Source organism: Ovis canadensis, chromosome 1 (assembly GCF_042477335.2).
Source record: "Ovis canadensis isolate MfBH-ARS-UI-01 breed Bighorn chromosome 1, ARS-UI_OviCan_v2, whole genome shotgun sequence".
NCBI classification, from domain to species: Eukaryota; Metazoa; Chordata; class Mammalia; order Artiodactyla; family Bovidae; genus Ovis; species Ovis canadensis.
The window spans coordinates 269,108,334-269,130,765 of NC_091245.1; the positions used below are offsets into that span (position 1 = coordinate 269,108,334).

Consider the following 22,432-nt stretch of genomic DNA (forward strand, 5'->3'; position numbering starts at 1 on the left):
CAGTTAGAACTGGACATGGAACAACAAACAGACTGGTTCCAAATTGGGAAAGGAGTACATCAAGGCTGTATATTGTCACCCTGCTTATTTAACTTATATGCAGAGTACATCATGAGAAACGCTGGGCTGGATGAACCACAAGCTGGAATCAACATTGCCAGGAAAAATATCAATAACCTCAGATATGCAGATGACACCACCCTTATGGCAGAAAGTGAAGAAGAACTAAAGAGCCTCTTGATGAGAATGAAAGAGGAGAGTGAAAAAGTTGGCTTAAAGCTCAACATTCAGAAAACTAAGATCATGGCATCCGGTCCCATCACTTCATGGCAAATAGATGGGGAAACAGTGGAAACAGTGGCTGACTTTATTTTCTTGGGCTCCAAAATCACTGTCGATGGTAACTGCAGCCATAATATTAAAAGATGCTTGCCCCTTGGAAGAAAAGTTATGACCAACCTAGACAGCTTATTAAAAAGCAGAGACATTACTTTGTCAACAAAGGTCCATCTAGTCAAGGTTATGGTTTTTCCAGTAGTCGTGTATGGATGTGAGAGTTGGACTATAAAGAAAGCTGAGTGCCAAAGAATTGATGCTTTTGAACTGTGGTGTTGGAAAAGACTCTTGAGAGTCCCTTGGACTGCAAGGAGATCCAATCAGTCCATCCTAAAGGAGATCAGTCCTGGGTATTCATTGGAGGGACTGATGTTGAAGCTGAAACTCCAATAACTTGGCCACCTCATGCGAAGAACTGACTCATTGGAAAAGACCCTGATGCTGGGAATGATTGAGGGCAGGAGGAAAAGGGGACGACAGAGGATGAAATGGTTGGATGGCATCACCAACTCAATGGACATGAGTTTGGGTAAACTCCAGGAGTTGGTGATGGACAGGGAGGCCTGGCGTGCTGCAGTCCATGGGGTCGCAAGGAGTTGGACAGGACTGAGCGACTGAACTGAACCGAACTGATGTACATTAGATACTAGTATCATTAATTGTCTTTGAAGTTTGTTTTCTAAGTGTACGCTGGACTGAATCCTGAATTCTTCTGATTTCTTCCTGTATGTGGATAGAACTCTTCAAACTAACACTTCCAATTTTCTTCCATCTTCTGAGTTCACTACAAACTGAATGCTGCCCTTTTCTCAAACTTTGCAAGCAAAAGCTGGACAACGTGATACAAACTTCAACAGCTCATGCAAGGACAGTCTTCATGCCTATTGCTATGTGGCCACTCAGAAATATCACCAGAGACTCACACTGAGAACCAGGACTATCTTATCTGATTGCCACACCTGTCCTCACTTCATCTGACAATGCTTTGAACCCAACACCTAGAAATTGTCTTAACTGGCTGCTCCCCAAACTCAGAAACTGAAATTATAATCTGCTTTAACTATTACTCATTGCTTTCTTTTGTTTCCCCAGGAATGCCTCTCACTGAATTACCAGATGGCTCAGATCATATAAAGGACTGATTTAGGTGGAAGCAAATGTGCAATACTGCCTCCTGAAGTAAAGCCCCCTATGTGCCTTTCCTACTGAGGAATGCTGAGGACATGCAGTTGCTGACACACTATATGTTACATAAACAATGTTTAAAGTTTTTGAAGGTTGAGTCAGAAAGCTAATACCTGAATCTGAGGATAACCCATCTGATTTACTTAACTGATTAAATTTTGGCTCTGGGAAATTTTTCAGTCTTGACTGTTGTTCTTTTTATAATTATCACATTAAACTCTCAATGGTTTTAAATGTCTATCCGCAGCCACTCACATGCCAAATGCCGGCCATCAGAATGAGACAATGGGGTGAAATCTGCAGTAACCACATGAATGATGAACATCATGACTACATGGCCCTCCCATTGGTCAATTCAACTAATGAGAAAAGAGACACCAACGGTAGAGACAAAGAGTAATGCGGCACTGGCTGGTGATCCTCCCAGCCAGCCAAGAGAGTGACCGAAAAACCTGAGTGCAGCCTTGAAAATTCCCCAAGCAGACAAAACCAGCTTAATCATACACACAAAGGCTAATTTAGCTTAGTTTGTAGGTCCAACTTGATCTGGGTCATTTCTTGTTTACACCTCTGGAAATCATAAAGAAAACTTCTCAAACTTGATACAAAGTAAACACTGAAAATTTTAGTACTGAAAACCAATCATTGTGAAGAATAAACGTTCTGTTTTCTCACAATATAAGCTGCTTTATAACAATATATACCCAACTCTCATTCAGAGTTTTGGTTTGAGCACTCTTGGTTTGCAGACTGTTTTTTTGGTGTGTGCATGATAAATTGTTACTAATTACTGCTTCCATGATTCATTGGTTTCCCTTTAGCTATTTAACAAAATAAAAACCTGTGACAAAATCCTGAACAAAATACTTACCAAGTCCAACAATCTAGAAAAAGGAAAGCACATAATGACCAAGAATCATGAAACAATAGAATCATTCAAGGATGAAGGAAAATCTACAAACATTGCATAGAAGCCCCATAACACAGCAAGTCCACATCCACATCCTCAAGAAATGGGAACCTCTATGCCCCAAAAGACAAGTCTAAGGGGGTTCACAGCAGGATGGTTCATCATAACCCACTGAGAGGCCCCCAAAGATCCAGGACAGCACATGCATAAACAAAGCATGGGATCTGTATTCGACAGCGGAGACAGACGTGGGGTTCCACCTGGGATCACAGTGGAAAGGAGAACAGGAGGGGAGCTTCTGGTACCGTGTTTGCTTGATACGGTCACACGGGTGTGTGGGTGAATACTTCATTATTCACCCAAGGGCTACATGTAGGGTTTGTGCACTTCTCTGAACACGTGCCGAACTTTACCAGGAAAGGTGTACGTAAAAATTCTATTATTTGAATACAGGTGGAGCATTCCTCACTTTATTGGGCTTTGTTTTATGAACTTTGCAGATACTATGTTTTTTTTTACAAACTGAAGGTTCAAGGCAACCTTGCGTCGAACAAGCCTATCAGGGCCATTCTCCAACAGTATTTGCTCACTTCATGTCTCTCCCATTTTGGTAATTCTCACAATATTTCAAACTTTCTCATTACCATTATATATCAGTTGTGGTGATCTATAATCAGTAATCTTTGATGTTACTATTACAAAAACAATTCGACTCGCTGAAGGCTAAGATGATGGTTAATATTTTTTAGCGACGAAATGTTTTAAAATAAGATTGTACATTGTTTTCTTAGATATAATTATATTGAACACTTAAAAGATTATAATATACCATAAACATAAGTTTCAAATGCCCTGGGAAACCAAAAAATTCATGTGACCCACATTATACTGACATTTGCAGTGGCTGGAATTGAACCTGTGGTATCTCCCAGATACACCTTTATGTGTCCTCTTTTAACGTTATTAAGAAGATGCAAAGAATAGCTTTTCTGGTATAACTGTGCTGCTCTGACCCCCAGTACACACATTTGATATACTTTAGGGCGTACAGCTGGATCCAGAAGCATCTGAACCTCTTCCATTTTTAAATGAGTCTCATTCCAGAGCCCCCTTTCCGAGATGGGCCCCCCCGCCCCAGCACCCAAGCGAGCTCTCAATGACATCAAGGTTGTCTGAGTTCTTGGCACCAAGTTAATGGCACCTGTGCTGCGTGGCCAAGCACCCCTTACCTGATCTCCCTGGCCCTGTGGTCTGGGAACTGCTTGTGGAAAGTCTTCAGTGCCTGCATCACTGCTGAGGTGCACTCCACATACGTGTAGTCAATCATGATGTCCCCTGGAAAACGGAAGGAAAGACTGAGGCAATCCAGGCCACACCATGACACAGGAGAGTGCCATAACACGGTGCCTGACCGTCCTCCAGAGGAAAGGAGGCGACGCCACCGGCGACCAGCCTGGGGACATGGCCACTAGTGGGAGGGTGGCCCCAATGCAGGTGGCCAGGCTGGTAGGAGGGTGGAAGAGCAGCGCGCACCCTAAAAAGGCCTGCATGGGAGCCCGCCTGCCAGCTACAGGAGCCCAGCAAACAGAGACCCAGAGGAGGGCACAGGGTGCACACGGACCACACCTGAGAGGACACGGGTGAGCAGTCCCACCATCACCTCCCTTCACGGGCTCCCTGAGGAGTGCTCAGGAGACAGGCCGGCCCTCATGGAACACAGAGCAGAGCAGGAGTGGCCCAGGCTCAGACCCGAGAGCCCCAGTGAGTCCCACCCACCTCCGAGAGGCAGACTGCAGCTTTTCTATCTACCACCAGGGTCAACACACCCTTGGAAGGTGAGGAGCCCAGACAGTTCTGGTGTTTGGGGGCTCCTCAGAGCATCTGCCCACATGCACCTCACCCCCAAGCAGGAAAAGAGCCCCAGGCGCTGGCAGGAGGGCCCACCTTAGACACGTGGGGGCCCTGAGTCCATGGCCACATGACAGGTCGACTACTCACCGAAGACCTCGGAGGGGTTCAGAAGCTCCAGAAGGTGTCCCCCACGCTTGGTCTCGTAGGTGGCAAACCCTCCGTCGGGGTTTCTCATGCTCAGCAACTAAAACCAGCGAGAGAAGGTCCTGAGAATCCACGCAGGGCAAGGAGCCGAGGAGCAGCCCAGACCTTGGGTGCCCAGAACAGTGGGCACTTTGTCAACCAGGCACCCTGGGACCACCTGGGATCCCTTCCCAGCACACACATGCTTATCACTTATAAATCACATACGCGCCACCAAACGAGCCATCTCCATGTAAAACCTGGACAAGACCTGGATATGTTAAGAGGATCTGTGGTTGGGTGGCCAAGACTCGGCATGCCCAGCACCCTCAGGGATGGGAGCCCCACACCCAGCAGCCTCACCACAGCCACAGCGTCGAAAAGCCGCTCTTGTGGGACATGATTGGTAACAAAGGGACACTTTTCCTGCAGGAGGAGGATGGACTTCAAGGCCTCAGCCGTGCAGTCGGCCACGATCCAGCCACAGTCCAGTGTGCTGAAGCTGAAACCACCCTGTAAAGTGCAGGGCTGTAAGGGTGGAGGCCACGGCACCTTGCCCGCCCTCGCAGGGCTGATGCCTGGCCATCATGGGGAAGTGCAGCCCCAGCCCCAGGCCACACACATGCAGACAGGCCTCCAGCTTCCAGCACAGGGACTACAGCCTCTACCAGGCAGGCCCCACCTCAGGAAGGGCAAAAGCAGCCGCTGTGAGGTGGCGGCAGTGGCCGTGTCGACGCCCCACACGCTGCAGGAACGACCCAGCCAGCCCTGCCCTCCTCCCTCCCGTTCACATCTGACAGCTTGTTTAACATCTGCACATACTGCTTAGTGCACGTATGTGTGATGTGATGCAGTGAAACCCCCTCAGCTCAGCTACTGGGTTTGTGCATGACTCCATGGTCAGGAATATCATGGGTGTCCCAGTGGAACCCCACCCTGTGCGTCTATCAGAGCAGGAAGCCCCAGAGGCTGGGAGCAACTCCTCCTCACAGGCAAGGTCCAGCTAAACAGGGCCGGTGGTGCGGGGCATGGTACCTTGCTCATCTGGCGGTAGTACTTCTGGTAGTCAGGGAGATTGTCTGGCACCTGGGAAGCACACAGGGAAAGCAGGGGGGGAACGCATCACTGCCCTACTGGACACACGCAGACAGGGGCAGGAGGGGCCAGCACAGTGGGAGGTGCAGAGACCCAGGGCTGCCGCCCTCTCGGTCACCAGCACCGGAGGAACCCACCCCCAGGCAGCACCCCCTGGCCCACTCCCCCCATCTGCAATCGGGCACACTCTGAGCAGGAGATGGCAGAGGGAAGGAGGGAGCCCTACCTGTGGGAGGCACGGGCCGGGCTTGGCCTCACCTGTGAGATCCGGAGATACTCATGTGCCTTCTGCAGGCATGACCAAAACTCTGGCCTGTGTTGTGCACCTGCCTGGAAAAGAGAAAAGGGGCTGAGATGCTCGACAGCATATGTCTGCACCGTGGCTGGTCCCTGGACGCTACTGGTGACACCCAGCCACTCCCGGGAGCCAGAGCAAACCCCCCAAGTCTCAATGGGCTTGGGTTCTGCCACCAAGTCAGCAGGACGTGGTGAAGCAATGAAGCAGGCTTCTCCACCGCACCCCGCCCCAGCCCACCACACACACCTGTCTGTCTAAGGCAGGCTGCTACATGGCCCACACCTCTTCTTAGGGCTCCCCATCCTGCCAACCTCATTCTTCATTCCCACCAGCATGAAAACATGCTCCTATTTCTCTCCAGCATGTACTCAGAAGTATCCACAATGAGCTGTTTGAGCACTGAGAGGGCCTGGAGCCCACGGTCCCTTCCTAAAGACCCCACCACCTCATCACCTCAGGAACCGCCCCCCAAGGCTCCCTGTCCCTGGAGCCTTCAAACACCACCACCCCCCACCCCGCAACCCAGAGTTGCCAGGCAAGAGGCTCAGAGCCCAGCTGAAGGGAAGGTCAGGGCCAGCAGGCACCATGTCTGCTGGATGCAGGGGTGGACACACAGGAAGGGCAGCTGGAGAATGAGGGACAATGCCATATACCTCCAGCAAAGCCTGGATGGCGAACGCGGTGTCCCAGATCTGTGAGCCATTGGTGCCCTGTGGAGAAAGGATAACGTTACAGCTGCCTCTCCCGCACTCCACCCCAACTTCCTGGATCCCACAGGTGCCCAAAGGCTCAAAGAGGGTGCAGGGGCCTCTACAAGATTCTGAAGAGGTGGGAGCCCAGTTGATCCCTGACCCCAGGCTCTGGGCTCTGCACTCTGACACCCACAGGAGCCTGAGCAGGTGGTCCAGCAGACAGACATGGGTCAGGTAGCCCCACCTGCCTTCGTCAGAATATCAGCCAGGGCAGGGCTTCTCAGGGCACTTCCAGGATTTGGATGCTATGGCCTCCACTGCCCGCCCATCCAGCAGCATGGAGCCCAGACAGATTGGTGGCCCTCAGCGGCCCCAGACATCATGGCCTTGCCAGACAATGTGTGGAAAGAAAGGACACGACCAAGACAGCCCCAGGCCACAAAAACCTGATCTGATCAAGCCCTGATCAGATCAGGGCACAGAGCAGGCAGAAGGCGGACACCCTCGGGACAAATGGCCCAGGAGAGGAGGACACCCGGAGACTGTAGGACGAAGGTGACATTAAGGGTCAGCCTCCTGGGTCAAATCGTGATACCAGGGAACCCACAGCACAGCCCCACTGCAGGCTGCCATGAGATCCAGGGGACGGCATGGCAGTTCTGTCAGAACCAGAAGCTCCAGGGCTGGAGGCTCATCACCTTCCTCAGCTTCGAGGGTTTTGGGGTACTTCACGTAAGACTGGCAGTGTGGGGCCCAGGCAACTAGAATAGGGGCTTGAATGCTGGAAGAAGGGCCAGGAAGCTGGAAGAGAGGCTTGAGCACCCTTAGCAAGGGCGCCTGGGCAGGTGGTCTGTGCTGGGCAGGGTCAGGCTCACGTGCACCCATCCCAAAGGGTCCAGCACTTAGTGTGACCCAAGGACATTGCTGGGGGCGCCCTGTTCCACACTGAGTGACAGCAGAGCAAAGCCCGAGAGCTCCTGGCTGGCTGCCTCTGGGGCCCCTACTGCCAGGACAGGACCGGGTCAGCCCAGGCCGCCCTGTGACCCGCAGCCCCACCCCCAGGGCCATGCATAGGACACAAGTGGGGGGAACATCATCTATAGCATCCAAACACTGGAAACCAGCAAAGAGCACAAACAGCCCACCCACCGGGAGCACGTCTCAGGACCCCGAAGAGGGGCTCAGCGCCAGGAGGCTGGGGAGGGTAGGGGCTCTCCTCTGACTGTCCTGACCCCGCCAGCCAGACCCCGTGTGCAAGCTGCAATATCAGCGTCCAGCAGCAGTCGGCTAGTGCCAAGAACCCCCTGCGGCCTTCGTCCCCTCTGAGCTGCGGCTGAGTGACCTCAGTGTACAGACCACTCCCACAGGGTGGCTGCCAGCCCTTGGTTCTCCCACCACCCCAGGGACCCGTCAACATTCCTGCCAGACGGCACCCACCCAGGAGGGCCCAGCACCACCCCTCAGACACAGGCTCTCAAGCCAACAGGCTATGTGGGGAGGAGAGACCAGGGATGCGAACAAACCCAAGACAGGGACGGTGGCAAGGACGCAGCTTCAGCCTCACTGCCCTCACCTGCATCTTCATGCCGTCGAGGCCCAGCCTACAGGGAGGGGGAGAATGACCTGGGTCAGGGAGCACAGGCAGTGCCAGACATCAGGGGCCCAGAGTCCACATCCGAAGAGTATCCCGCCCAAGCAGCATGGGACACGCAAGGATGGCTTCCCCCATACCCAGCATGGAGGGTCCATGGGGGAAGAGGCCCCCCTGGAACGCAGACTGAGGGACACACAGGCTGTGCCCACCCACCCCCAGACAGGCCAGCACTCGGCTCTTGGCTTCACCTCCCACACACTCACCAGAGGTAATCAGGAATCCTGGACACGTGCTCCTGGAAGACAGCAGAAGCCGGCCCGTCTACATGCCAGCGCACGAGCATATTGATGGTTTTCGAGATCTGCAGGAGACAGCCTGGTCAGGGCCCTGCCCCACACCCACCGGGTTCCTGGGCTTGAGGGCTGCGGCACCAGCACAGCCTTGTTCCAGGCCAGGCCACTGCTCTGACCACTTTCCCAAGCACTCTCTGCTTCCAGGCCCTGAGATAAAAAATCCAGGCTGCAGCAAGGGGCCAAGGCAGGTGTGCCTGGAGCAAGGGGGCACTGCAGCAGGGAAAAGACAGGGTGACCCACAGAAGGGACGCAAGCTAGCCAGCGAGTGAGCAGGACTGCCACGAGGTGACAGACAAGGTGGAGACCCTGCATGGGTGCCTGGGGTGTGGGGTGTCCTGAGCTGTTCGAGATAACTTGGGACCGAGGGCAGAGCTGTCTGGGGGGCATGGGAGAGACTTGGAAGTGAGATGAACGAGCCAGGGCCTGTTGCTCAAAGCAGAAGTTCTAGAGACACAACCCTTCTACCCCAAGAGATGACAAATCAAGGTCTAACTTGTTTATGCAGCACTAAGAGCCCACACAGAAACCCCTAGTGTTGAAAGGGAAACACTCGGCCTTTCAGCGGAGCAGTGGTGGTTTACGGTCCCAGGTAACATGTGGCCCAGCAAACACCTGCCAGCAGGGTCAAGGATGTGGGTCACACGGTGGACCCGTGGGCTTACCTAGCATGGAGGTCACAGCCTGCCCCCTGGTTCACATAACTCTGCCTCTTGTACCTGTTGCCCTAAGGCTGCTGGCCATCAACTGACCCTGTGATGGCTGCTTGGGCGCACACGAGAGGCAAAACCAGGTCAGGAGCCCAGAGGCTCAGTGAAGCGAGAGTCTGGAGCCAGCAGGCTCATCAGGAGTCAGGAATGGAAACAAGCACAGGGGCCCTCCAAAGGAGAAGAAGGAGGCCAGCGGTGGGTCATTGGGGTGGGGTGGGGGGAAGGGAGGAGGGGGTGGGGAAGAGGGGAATGGGAGCAGCGTTCCAGACACACCAGGGTAGGGAACAGTGCGGGCCAGGCCAAGGGTCCTGGGGGATCAGAGGCCACATCCCAAGGAGACATCTCACCTTGGGGGGGGACCCCACTCCCAGCCCCACAGACACAGGCCCAGACACCCGGGGCGAGCGCACTGACCGGGCCAATGCTGATGCACTTGGTGAAGCGGTCATCGGCAGCGATGTGCTCATACAGCTTCTGGGTGGCCCGTTGCCGCAGGCTGGTACTGTGGTGGCACTCGTACAAGTTGAGGATGGCTGCAGGGCGTGGCAGGGGGTCGTCAATGGCAGCAGACATGGGAGGAGCGCTGGCTCCATCATAGCAGGCAGCCTCTGCCCCCACCTGCTTATCTGGGCGGCTGTGCCCCGCACCCTCACTTCCCACCCCAGCATCCTGCAGTGAGGGAACGAGTGAATGGACAAGCTGGAGATGAGCAGGGACGAGCAGATGGGCGGGGGGTGGGGAGCAGACAGGTGTGCGGGCGGGGGGTGGGGGGACGAGCAGAAGGGGCGGGGAGCAGGGGGCGGGGGAGATGAGCGGAAGAGCTAAGGGGAACATGCCTCTTGCTCACACAGCACCATCAGGAGGCGCTCGGCTCTGAGTGGGCAGAAGGATCCACGGGAGCCAGGCCGGGACGGGGCTCTGGGGACCGCCCCTTCTGTTCCACAGAGGAGACACCCCCGGCCCCTCAAGGCCCTAGGCTCCAAATCCTCTGTCCAAGAGCCCGAGTGTCAGGCGGGTCTGCACGACATGAGCTGTGCAAGGCCGGCTCCCGTCGTCCCCACAGGACCCCAAAACAGGATGGTGAGAAGGGCAGAAGGAGACCCTTTGAGGGGCAGTGTCCCTTCCTATCACTTCAGGTGTCCCCCGACTCCGGGGTCTCAGCCAGCCTGGGAAGGGAGTACCAGGGGGATACCCACCGTACACTACGTGGAGCAGCCAGCTGTGCGGCGTGTACAGATCGTCCGGGGCCACGCTGTTCCTGTGCGCCGCCCAGTCGATGCAGCTGTAGTCCTCCAGGTAGAGCTCCTGCAGGCAGGCGGCACCTCAGCCTGGACCTGCTGGGCCCTGGGCCCCCTGCCCCCGTCCCTGCTCCGCCCCCGGGCAGACCCTGATGAGCACAGCCTCCCCAAGTCCATCCCAGGGCGCTTCCCAAGGCTCACTGGACCGAGAGAACAGCATAACCCCCCACCCCCACCCCCCACCCCCCGGGCAGTCATTCAGGGACGTGGGGCGGGGCTACACTCTGGGGCAGGCATGTGCGGTCAGGCTCACCTGGCGGAGACTCTGGACCAGCGGGCCCTCCTCGGCACTCAGCCGGGTGCTATAGCAGTAGGCCATGGGCAGGTACACCTGCCGACAGTGGCACCAGATCGTGGAGGGATGTGCTGGCATCCAGTCAGGAAACAGCCTGGGGGCAGAGTATGTCAGTGGGCCCCCAGCAACTGTTTCAGCCTTTGGACACCGGAGGCAGGGCTGTCTCCAGCCAAGTGGGCACAGCCCTCAGCGCTTCACCAAGCTCCTGAGGGGTGCAGTCCACAGTAGCCAACAACCCCTCCAATGCCTCCTAATGCCAGGAGACGCGGCCCCTAATGGGTCAGGGAGCCTGTGAGTTCCCGGCTGTGACCAACATGTCACAGAAACAGAAACCCTTAACCACGGAGATGCCGAGTGAGGGGTCTACAGAGATGCTCTAGACTATCTTTGCAGCTTTTCTGGGGACTGAAAACTATTTCAAAATTTAAAGTTCTTACCTAAAAACCTTTAGGACTGCCATGTCTCCTCAAATCTAACCAACTCTGACCATTGCCCCTGCTGTGCTTTGCCCAGACACCCAGCCTGATGTGGGCACAGCTCTGCAGCCCGCCAGGCAGCTGAGCACCTGGGCAGTCTCCTCCACCCTCCCCTTTCAGCCTCAGACCACGTGTGCGAGGGGTCTCTGACAGCTGCCGCCCCAGGGACCTCACCTCCTGGGGGTGATACCGAGGTGCTTATATGTATATAGATGTGTTCTGGACACATCCACAGCTTTCATGAGATAGTCACAAAATGCTTACAATAGACAGCTAATAGGCTTCACACAATATGGAATGAATGTTGATTTTACTGAGTTTTTAAACAGCATTACAGTTCTGCTGAAAGGAAAATTCTCATCTTTCAAATATACACACTGAACTGTTCACAAGGAAAATAGGATGTCTGGGATCAACTTTAACATTCACCACCGGCAAACTAGAAAGCGGGCAGTAAGACAGCATGCACACCCCAACCCTGGCTGGGGAGGGCTGCATGGCTGTCACCTTCGTTCAGTTTCGACAGGTGCTCAAGAGTGTCTATAACAACACAATTACAGCCACTTGTGCAGCAAAGCCAGTGCTTCATTCCCTACCCCAGTGGCTCTGGAAGCAGTCAGGCAGGACCAACCCACCTGCTGAGGACCCAATCCCACTGTACCTCCCTCCCTCCTGCCCAACTGGGAACCCCCTTCTCTCCTCTGTCAGCCAAGCACGGGTTCTGCCAGGAGCCTAACACCACCCCACACCACTGAATGGACAGTCCCATATCTGACTAACAGGCAGCGAGTGGCCCAGGCAGTGTCACTCCACTTGCTAAGACACTGGTGACTCGCCCACCAAACTGACTGTAGTGGGGCACATACCACATTTCTGGAAACAGTGTATTGAGGCCTTCCCAGCTGTATACGTTCAGGACAGCCAACCAAAACTTCCCCCAGGAGGGGATGAACACGGCACCACCTGGAGGCAGAGCACAGACCCCATTACCGGCCTCTGGCTAAAGAGGAGACCCTGAGGAACAGAGCCCCCTCAGCCAACAGGCTGCTGAGGGTCTTCTCCCCCTTGTGCCGAGCAGGTTCCAGAGCCCTCAGACCACCCACACCATGACCATCAGCTGGAACAGACAGCTTCCCCAGAACAAGCGTGTCTCCCCTGCCCCCAGGAACACAAAGCAGTGCAGGCGAAGCCCTGAGCCAGGAAAGGGCTTCAAGGTGCCGACAGGAAGGCCCTCTGGTGTGTGAGCGCAAAGCTGGAAGCATGAACAGCGTGAGGCATGTCTGTGAGGGGCAGGCAGGTGGGCAGGCGGGCCAGGGCAGCAGTGGGTGATCTCTGAGCAGCAGGAGCGGAAGGGCCTCCCAGGGCGAGGGGAGAGTAGCCACCACTAGGAATGCTGCCAGGCACACAGTAGAGCAGCGGCGGGGCGAGCAGAACTCCACCAGCTCCACTCCACACGTGCGGCCCTGTTGCCCTCTGGGAAGGCACACTCCCGCAAGCAATGCGCCAGCGTGTCCTTCGTGAGTCCATGCCGATTTGTGGAACAGAACTGTGAAACACGGCAACCTTAATTTGTGCTCTGAAATTTTACTGGCAAGGGCAGACAGCTTCCTCCTACTCCCGCTTTGATGCCTTCCTTGCACCTGTCTATTAATAGTTCCCATTTGTGAGCCCTCCTTACACTGGTAACACGACCTCTTTACTGCCAGTGTGTTCTGTGCAGGGGGTACCTTTCTTGTGAAGAAGGTTCCGGGCTCGCACCAGGTCAGGATCGTCAGGCCCCACACCCAGAATTCTCAAAGACACATAGTTAAGCGCAGTTCCAAATACTGTGGACTTGCCCTCAATGTGCCTACGGCAGAAGGAGGCAGATGAGAAAATGATATCTTTCATTACTTAAGAAATTAAGCAATGCTTTCATTAAGTTTCCTCAGCAAATCAAGAATGACATAACTACACAAGAAACATCCACAACAGGCAGACTCCAGTAAGAGCTCCTGCACCTCTGTTCCAAACTGCTCCCCAAGCCTGCCCGCCTCCTCTGTCCACTTCTCACACTGAATCGACAGGACCAGTGTCGTGTGGCAGTGACTCAGCTAAGACTCTACATCACTGAGGCCCACAGGGCACACTCCAGAGTCAGCCAGCAAGTGGGAAAGGGTACTGGCGAGATCCTGTCTGCCCCAGGGCCCACAGGCCAGAGGGCTGGGATCCCAAGCTCGAGACGCCCACGACTCCATCCAGGAGGTGAGCAGAGCTGAGCTGTCCTCCTAGGATTCTATAATGGAGGCTGCCAGTATGGAGTCAGCAAGCCCAGGAGGGGCCCATGCCCCAGCTGCTGGATAAGAAGCACCAGGGAAACCTGGACCCGCCTGCATGGAGCCCCCAGCCCAATTCCCTCCTGCCAGGCTCTTTCCCCGCGCACTCCCAGCCCACAGCTATGGTAACTCCCCACCAACAGGCACATCTCTCACATAAGAACTCATGTGCACAGGCACACATACACATGCCATGACCCAGGGTCAGGCAGACTCACAGGCCCCAGCCGCCGTCGGGGAGCTGCACAGACCGCAGGTACCGTATAATTTCTTCTTGGTATCCGGCCGGCAGAGGGATGTGCGCCACATGGCACGTGATCAGGAGGCCTGTGGGGCAGAACAGATATTCCTTGGCAGGGACTCAGCACTTCTAAGCCCAAGCCTGAGACCCTGGGAACCCCACACAACAGGGAGCTCTCTGCTCGGCCCCTTCTTGTGCAAACAAGCCTGGGAAGGCTATTCCTCCCCACCCCGTCAGGGACTTGGGAACCGGGGCCCCAGGAGCAGTGGCAACAGCACACGTGACACACACTGCGTGGGGTGCAGAACCCACCAGCCACTCCAGGGTCCCACGCTACTGACATGCCAGCTGGGAAAGAAACCCCAAATGGACCATCCCTGGATGGGGCAATGTTTACTTGCTTATATTTACATATTCCCATTTTATTAAATGTTTTAATTGCACATGTCACTTTGAGAGATGGACAACAATAAATAATATCCACAAAGAACCTTCTGTTCTCAGCCTGCCCCTCCTGAGCATGGTGTTCAAAGGCTCCCCACCTCCTCCCCCTCCACTCTACCCTTAGCCTTGACTTCATCAGCCACATGCTCATGGCACTGAGCCCGTGGGGTCTCAGGCAGGCCCCAGCAGCAACGTGTTGTGGAATGGATCCCTGACTCTGGCCAGAGGCATGAGAAGCCCCAGCAGACACAGCCACACAGACACCACAGAGGTTCATAGAAAAAAGTCCATCTCCTTTTGTAACAAGTATGATGCTCTCAAGACAGTGAAACACACAAGCAGGAAGCAGTGCCTGTGGCTTCCTCATCTTACAGTCAAGGAAACTGAGGCACAGCCCCTAACTGGTGGGGCCGGGGCTGAAGCCCAGGAGGTCTAACCCCAGAGTCAATGATCACCTCAGTGATGCTCAGTGCAGCACCAGCCACACAGAGTCATGGCCTCCAGGAGTGTTCTCCAAACTAAAGCAGAAAAAGACCAAATTTCAGCCAGCCATGGAAGAACCCTGAGACAGTACCCCAAAACAGGCCAGTGTTAACCTGAGAAAGATGGTCTGTCCAGAGTCCAGAGGGAGAGAGGAAAGCCCCACCCTACAGCCTGCAGGGGGTCGAGGGGGTGGGGGTGAGAAGAGGGGGGCAGCAGGCCGAGCCCAGAGCTGCAGCAGCAAGCACAAACCAATGCAGCATCCCCATGACCTGTCACCTACTGAGTGCCTGGTGCTATGCACATATGACCAAACCCAGTTCCCATCGTCCCCACGTCACAGACGAGTCAGCCAAGGCATGGTGCAGTCCTGCCACCTTGCCCAGGGTCACACCGAGCCAGTACAGTCACTGCCTCCCTACAAAGACCCCTGGGAAAAGCCTCAACAGGCTCCAGATGGGACCAAGGGAAGAAAGCCCAATGACTTGCCCTCAAGGACAGGCCCATGGGTCCGTGGACAGGAATACAAAGCTGAACAGTCCAGGAGACAACAGGGCTTGGAGTCAAAGCAGACATGGGAGCTTGATGGACTCCTAGAAATTCATAAAAGGAATGTCCCATACTGCTTTAGAGAAATGTTCCCAGGATGCAGCACAGTCTGATCTAGTCAAACCGGTTGAGGACCCGGGAGATGCAACTGCAGTTCTACAGCTCACCAACCTCCACCTACAGCTCCCAGCTGAGCTCTCTTGGCCAAGCCTTCCAGTGAGTTCAGACGTGCAAGCTGCCTACAGAGGACTTAAAGATCCCCACCTACCACCCTGCCCACCTCTGCACCTTTCCACAGGCCAGGCCCTCCATGGATGCCCCTGCTCTGCACAGGGACTCCAGAGCCTCCCTGCACCTCCCAAAGTACCCCTGCTTCCTTTTTCAGAACACTAGCTATCTGAGCCTTCGCTCCCATCCCCCAGCAACAACACCAGGACAACTCAGGCACAAGGCAACCCTCCCCAGACCTTTCCTATGTAAGCTCCTGGTTTTTCACCTGTTCATTCACTCACACCACAGATGTTCAATAAAGGCCTGAACCGGATCAAGCCAGGATCTCAAGGATGTCTTACCCACAAGCCACAACAGCACCTTCCTACCTGGCAGGAGGAAGAGTGGGCCACCGTAATCACCCGCCCAATGCCCATCCTCAGCCTGCAGTGCAGCGTAAAATGTCACCCCATTCAGAGCCCCCTTGCGGGCTGTGTGCGCTTTTGGCAAGTCCTTAAAGAAACTCTTCTGCAAAGAAGAAAAAAAGAGATGAGAGCTGAAGGATCTGCAGCTAGGCCAGAGGAGCCCTCAGCATTTAGACAGCAAGTCAAAGTAACAAACCTGAATTACTTTGAGTTTCAGCTGTTTCAAAGCCTAAAATTCTGATGATGGTATTGCCAATCTCCCTCACAGTTCTGTGTTCCAGTCACATATTTTCAAATTTATTCACAACTTCTCCAAGACATCTTAAATAAAGCAGGTGCCCAAGAGTGTGGGACTCAGACCTAGAACTCACACCTCTCTCGGTCAGGGGCCACGGGATGGCACAGTGACAGGGAGACCTCATTTATATGTCATACTCTGTAATTGAATTTCTTGTGAAATTTGCTGGATCAAAAACTTCTTTTTCTGAATAAAAACAAAGTTAGAGCTGTTTTTTACACCCAGCTTAGTGATACAGGGATTGAAGCAAAGGGGCTTCATGTTTACCCAGTTAACTCCTGTAGGAACCAGCTTTGGTGACATGCAACACAAGTACACATTACACATCCATTCTTTTTAAGAAAGAAAAAAATACCCTTTACATCTAGCTGTTTAAAGTTCCCTGCTGGTTCCTGGTGCTCCTTACTAAGAAGGGAGGGATGCAAGTTTCTGATGGTGTCCCAGACACTGCATGGGACTAGCAGAATCAACACTTACTGTATCCAGTCCCAAGAGGTGAGCTTCCAGGCCAGACTGCTCTCGGCCAGGATCTTCTTCTTGAAAGTAGGTCCATGTCTGCCTCCCATCCTTATTGCTGAGCCGCCAGCGACTGAGGTCTGTGGCAGGCTCTGTCTTATAGGGTCCCCCTCTCCGACGCAGACACCTAGAAAAGATCATGCTCAAGTGACCTGCTCTGACCTGGTCAGAGGCCAGAGACGCAACGAACTTACTCTTTCACCCCAACAACCTACCAGCAGACTTGCAAAATAAAAACCCTCTAGAGGCGCTTCTGCACCTACACATCGCGCCATTATTTCTCCGGGAGAGGAGACACCTGCCACCGGACGGCCGCCCACGGCCTCGCCCCCACCCCGACCCCCGGCCCCACCCGGCTCACCCCAGCCCAGCCCCAGAAGGCCCTCGGGCGACGCCTCCGAAGGAGAGCTTGTCCCTCACCGCCCCCCAAGGCTGGTGCCGCAGGTCTCCACAGACGCCGGGCTGGACCGGAGGGTGCAGCAGCCTGGCTGGAAGCCCTCGACCCGATGAGACCCCTTCCTCGGCGCCCCCGACCACGCTCTCCCTTCTTGGGGGGCGCGGGGACTCACGTGCCCTCCGTCATGACCGCTGCCGCGCTCCTGATTCCCGGCAACCTGGGCCCAGCACCTGGACTAGCCGGCGAAGTCTTTCGTCTCTGCGGACTGGCGTGCGCGGTGGCCAGATGCCCACGCAGCCAATCAGAGCACAGGGAGGGTGGGCCTGAGGCGTGCCCGGCTACCTCAGTGGTGGAGCGCGACCCTCGGAGCAGTGGGGGCGGAGCCGAAGTACAGGGACAGAGGTGGATCTGGGGGCGGGGCGAGGAAGTGAGTGGGCGGGGCTGCGTCGGTGGGTGGGGGCGCGTCGGTGAGCGCGGCTTCGTGAGCGGGGCTTGGTGAGCGGGCGAGTCCCGGAGGGACGCGCCTGCCTGTCACGCCTGCAGCCACATTCTGTCAGCCTCGGAGCTATCTGTGGAGCAAAGCGCCTGGACGAAGCCACCAAGGAGCGCCTAAGACTGACCCTTGAGAAGGGTCCCACCCAAGACCAGAAGACAAAGGGCTTGGAGAGCGGCGAGTGCCTTTGAGGAAGTGCCCGAGGTCGGAGGCTGTAGGTGAGTGAGTGAGGGGAGACGTGGCCGCGGGATTCCGCGGAGGGCTCGACGCGGGCGGGGGTTGGGGGCGGGGGAGGCGTCCGAAGGAGAAAGGTTGCTGGAGAGCTCCTGAGAGGAATTCACAGGAGAGAGATGATGGTAGGGCGGCTGACAGGAGGGGAGATGACACTTGAAGGGAGATGACACCAGAGAGACTGACAGGAGGAGAGACGGCAGGAGAGGGGAAAGGACAGGAGAGGAGAGACGAGAGGAGAGGGAAAATGACAGGAGAAGGGAGACGACAGAAGAGGGGAAAGGACATGAGGAGACGACAGAAGGGGACAGATGACAGGCTGGTGCTGGCTGCAAGGGGCAGTGCATCTTTCAGGATGCTTTGCTGTGGGGCTTTCAAGGTACAGATGCCAAGCACTTATTTGCCCAGGGAGGAAGCCACACTGAGAGAGCTTGGGTCACTCAGAAGGGAGCCTAACAGTTTTGCAGTTCCAGTGTAAGTAAATGTGGAAGGCCTGGACTGTAAAAGGAAGGGAGAGAAAAGTGGAGAACATGCTGAAAGGACTGGGAATGGGATGGTTGGCGGTAAAATGGTCTCAGGGTGTGCAGCAGGAGCCAGGGGCTCCATGGAGTTGGAGGAAATTGTGCAGACACTGAGGTCCCAAAGGCAACTCTTCAGGAACTCACAGACAGCCCCACCGTTTCTTCATCTTCCTGACAGAAGCTCTGACCATCATGTCAGTTTCTCCAGTCAAGTGAGTTTTTCTGTACCCATCCCTTGAGTCCTATCCCGATGCCGTGAATCATGAATCTCAGCAAGCCAGAGAAGGGCGGGGGGGACTTGCAAAAGAAAACACATGTACATTTCCCCTAATGGAATATCAGGCTAGTAGACAGTCAGTAAAGACACTTGCCTCCTCCTATCCCAGTTCAGAAACCAATGAAGAAGACATAGCAGTAAGAGGAATGGATATCAAATTACCAGCCTTGCTACAGAGAAAAAACTATAGTTTGGAAGGCATGGCTTAGATTGACAAGATGGCCAGCTACTTCCACCTCTAAATCATACACATCTACCTCTCAGCCTCTGGCCGAGGGGGACTACTGTATCCTCCACAGAGCTGCCCCACGAAGCACCATGGAGCCAAGTGCCTATGAAAAGATGCCTGTCAGCCTATTGATCCCAGAAAGTGTACCAGAAGAGCCTGAAATTCTGTTCTGTACCCCCGAATTCTCTAATTCACACTTCCTAGGAGTGGGGAAAAAGCTGGAAGTTTTTCTCCAGGGATGTACTTCCATGTGGAAACACAAAGCATGGGAATAAGGACTCCAGCCTATGTGGACATCTCAAACTCATTTCAATTGGTGTGGACTTTGAGTGTTGGTATTTTACTGGACTGGATTTTTATGAGCAATACATAATCCTTTTTTAAAAATTTCTAAGATAGAAAGGAAAAACCTATAAAATCTATCTGAGAATCACAGATAAGAGTTTCCAGGGACAGTCACGAGAAAACATAATGCTTCTCTTTACTTGCACCCTACCAATTCCATCTTGTTTAATAAGTAGGACACAGAAGACTGAGAGTTTTGGCTTGGACAACTGGGCATATAGTACTGTCACTTCTAAAGTAGAGAAGGCTTAGGGAAAGCTTTCAACTTAGATTAGGGACATGTTAGGACAGAGATGCCCATTAGACATTCAAAGTGGACAGGTTGAATAGGCTGGCATTCAAGAGAGAGGACAAGACTAGAAACACAAATTGGGGAGTAGTCTGTTTTCAGTTGATATTTGGAAACATAAGAATGGATGAAATCAACTAGGGCATACATATTTCAGAGAAGAATTTCCAGGATCAGTCTGAGGGCAGCAACAATTTCCAATCTAGAGGAGGAGGAATGGTCAAAGAGAGGAGAAAAACTAGGGAAATGTGGACTCAGGGAGCCGGAAGAGATGGTGATCTGTGCAAAGATTATAAAATTAGGTCTGAGAATTGGTGACTAGATGTACCAAACAATTTACTGGTGACTGACTGACAAGAGCAATCTCAGATGTGAGAAGAAAAGCCCAGTGGCAGTTAAAAAGGGGTGGGGGTCGGGGGGGGAGTGGGAATTTCCAGTATCAGACTGAGCACAGGCATTAAGTACCATTTCCTACTTAAACCCTACTTACATAAAGTAATAGGAGATAAAAATGCATAGTAAAAGTATTGGAGAGGAAGCACCAATAAACAAGTTCAGTTCAGTCACTCAGTCGTGTCCAACTCTTTGCAACCACATGAACCACAGCACGCCAGACCTCCCTGTCCATCACCAACTCCTGGAGTTCACCCAAACCCATGTCCATTGATTTGGTGATGCCATCCAACCATCTCATCCTCTGTCGTACCCTTCTCCTCCTGCCCTCAATCTTTCCCAGCATCAGGGTATTTTCAAATGATTCAGCTCTTCATATCAGGTGGCCAAAGTATTAGAGTTTCACCTTCAACATCAGTCCTTCCAATGAACACCGAGGAATGATTTCCTTTAGGATGGACTGGTTGGATCTCCTTGCAGTCCAAGGGACTCTCAAGAGTCTTCTCCAACACCACAGTTCAAAAGCATCAATTCTTTGGCGCTCAACTTTCTTTATAGTCCAACTCTCACATCCAAACATGACCACTGGAAAAACCATAGCCTTGACTAGACGGACCTTTGTTGACAAAGTAATGTCTCTGCTTTTGAATATGCTATCTAGGTTGGTCATAACTTTCCTTCCAAGGAGTAAGCGTCTTTTAATTTCATGGCTGCAATCATCATCTGCAGTGATTTTGGAGCCTAGAAAAATAAAAATAAAGTCAGCCACTGTTTCCCCATCTATTTGCCATGAAGTGATGGGACCAGATGCCATGATCTTCATTTTCTGAATGTTGAGCTTTAAGCCACCTTTTTCACTCTCCTCTTTTACTTTCATCAAGAGGCTCTTTGGTTCTTCTTCACTTTCTGCCATAAGGGTGGTATCATCTGCATATCTGAGGTGATTGATATTTCTCCTGGCAATCTTGATTCCAGCTGTGCTTCCTCCAGCCCAGCATTTCTCATGATGTACTCTGCATAGAAGTTCAATAAGCAGGGTGACAATATACAGCCTTGATGTATTCCTTTTCCTATTTGGAACCAGTCTGTTGTTCCATGTCCAGTTCTAACTGTTGCTTCCTCACCTGCATACAGGTTTCTCAAGAGGCAGGTCAGGTGGTCTGGTATTCCCATCTCTTTCAGAATTTTCCAGTTTATTGTGATCCACACAGTCAAAGGCTTTGGTCAATAAAGCAGAAATAGATGTTTTTCTGGAACTCTCTTGCTTTTTCCATGATCCAGGGGATGTTGGCAACTGGATCTCTGGTTCCTCTGCCTTTTCTCAGCCCATCTTGAACATCTGGAAGTTCATAGTTCACGTCTTGCTGAAGCCTGACTTGGATAATTTTAAGCACTACTTTACTAGCATGTGAGATGAGTGCAATTGTGCAGTAGTTTGAGCATTCTTTGGCATTGCCTTTCTTTGGGATTGGAATAAAAAATGACCTTTTCAAGTCCTGTGGCCACTGCTGAGTTTTCCAAATTTGCTGGCATATTGAGTGCAGCACTTTCAAAGCATCATCTTTCAGGATTTGAAATAGCTCAACTGGAATTCCGTTACCACTAGCTTTGTTCGTAGTGATGCTTCCTAAGGCCCACTTGATTTCACATTCCAGGATGTCTGGCTGTAGGTGAGTGATCACACCATCATGATTATCTGGGTTGTGAAGATCTTTTTTGTACGGTTCTTCTGTGTATTCTTGTCACCTCCTCTTAATATCGTCTGCTTCTGTTAGGTCCCTACCATTACTGTACTTTATTGAGCCCATCTTTGCATAAAGTGTTCCCTTGGTATCTCTAATTTTCTTGAAGAGATCTCTAGTCTTTCCCATTCTGTTCTTTTCCTCTATTTCTTTGCATGGATTGCTGAAGAAGGCTTCCTTATCTCTCCTTGCTATTCTTTGGAACTCTGCACTCAAATGGGTGTATCTTTCCTTTTCTCCTTTGCTTTTCACTTCCCTTCTTTCCACAGCTATTTGTAAGGCCTCTTCAGACAGCCATTTTGCTTTTTTGCATTTCTTTTTCTTGGGGATGGTCTTGATTCCTGTCTCCTGTACAATGTCATGAACCTCTGTCCATAGTTCATCAGGGACTCTGTCTATCAGATCTAGTCCCTTAAATCTATTTCTCACTTCCACTGTATAGTCATAAGGGATTTGATTTAGGTCATACCTGAATTGTCTAGTGGTTTTCTCCACTTTCTTCAATTTAAGACTGAATTTTGCAATAAGGAGTTCATGATCTGAGCCACAGTCGGCTCCCGGTCTTGTTTTTGCTGACTGTATAGAGCTTCTCCATCTTTGGCTGCAAAGAATATAATCAATCTGAATTTGGTGTCAACCATCTGGTGATGTCCATGTGTAGAGTCTTCTCTTGTGTTGTTGGAAGAGGGTGTTTGCTATGACCAGTGTGTTCTCTTGGCAGAACTCTATTAGCCTTTGCCCTGCTGCATTCTGTACTCCAAGGC

At 52.9% G+C, this 22,432-nt stretch overlaps 1 protein-coding gene across 1 annotated transcript in view; it reads right to left on the bottom strand.

The window, feature by feature from the left end:
- Positions 1-17,427, bottom strand: part of LSS (lanosterol synthase) — a 32,094-nt gene extending 14,667 nt beyond the window's left edge. Inside the window, exons 1-17 of the mRNA XM_069567131.1 lie at positions 17,321-17,427; positions 16,713-16,878; positions 15,902-16,040; positions 13,807-13,915; positions 13,001-13,122; positions 12,140-12,236; positions 10,756-10,891; positions 10,401-10,509; positions 9,619-9,737; positions 8,408-8,505; positions 8,124-8,151; positions 6,512-6,568; positions 5,819-5,890; positions 5,501-5,551; positions 4,829-4,978; positions 4,430-4,526; positions 3,661-3,766 (exon numbers count right to left, since the gene is read on the bottom strand). Coding sequence (XP_069423232.1) covers positions 3,661-3,766; positions 4,430-4,526; positions 4,829-4,978; positions 5,501-5,551; positions 5,819-5,890; positions 6,512-6,568; positions 8,124-8,151; positions 8,408-8,505; positions 9,619-9,737; positions 10,401-10,509; positions 10,756-10,891; positions 12,140-12,236; positions 13,001-13,122; positions 13,807-13,915; positions 15,902-16,040; positions 16,713-16,878; positions 17,321-17,334 — 1,670 coding nt within the window. The 5' untranslated portion in view covers positions 17,335-17,427. The remainder of the gene's footprint in view (positions 1-3,660; positions 3,767-4,429; positions 4,527-4,828; positions 4,979-5,500; positions 5,552-5,818; positions 5,891-6,511; positions 6,569-8,123; positions 8,152-8,407; positions 8,506-9,618; positions 9,738-10,400; positions 10,510-10,755; positions 10,892-12,139; positions 12,237-13,000; positions 13,123-13,806; positions 13,916-15,901; positions 16,041-16,712; positions 16,879-17,320) is intronic.
- Between the last annotated feature and the right edge of the window lie 5,005 nt (positions 17,428-22,432).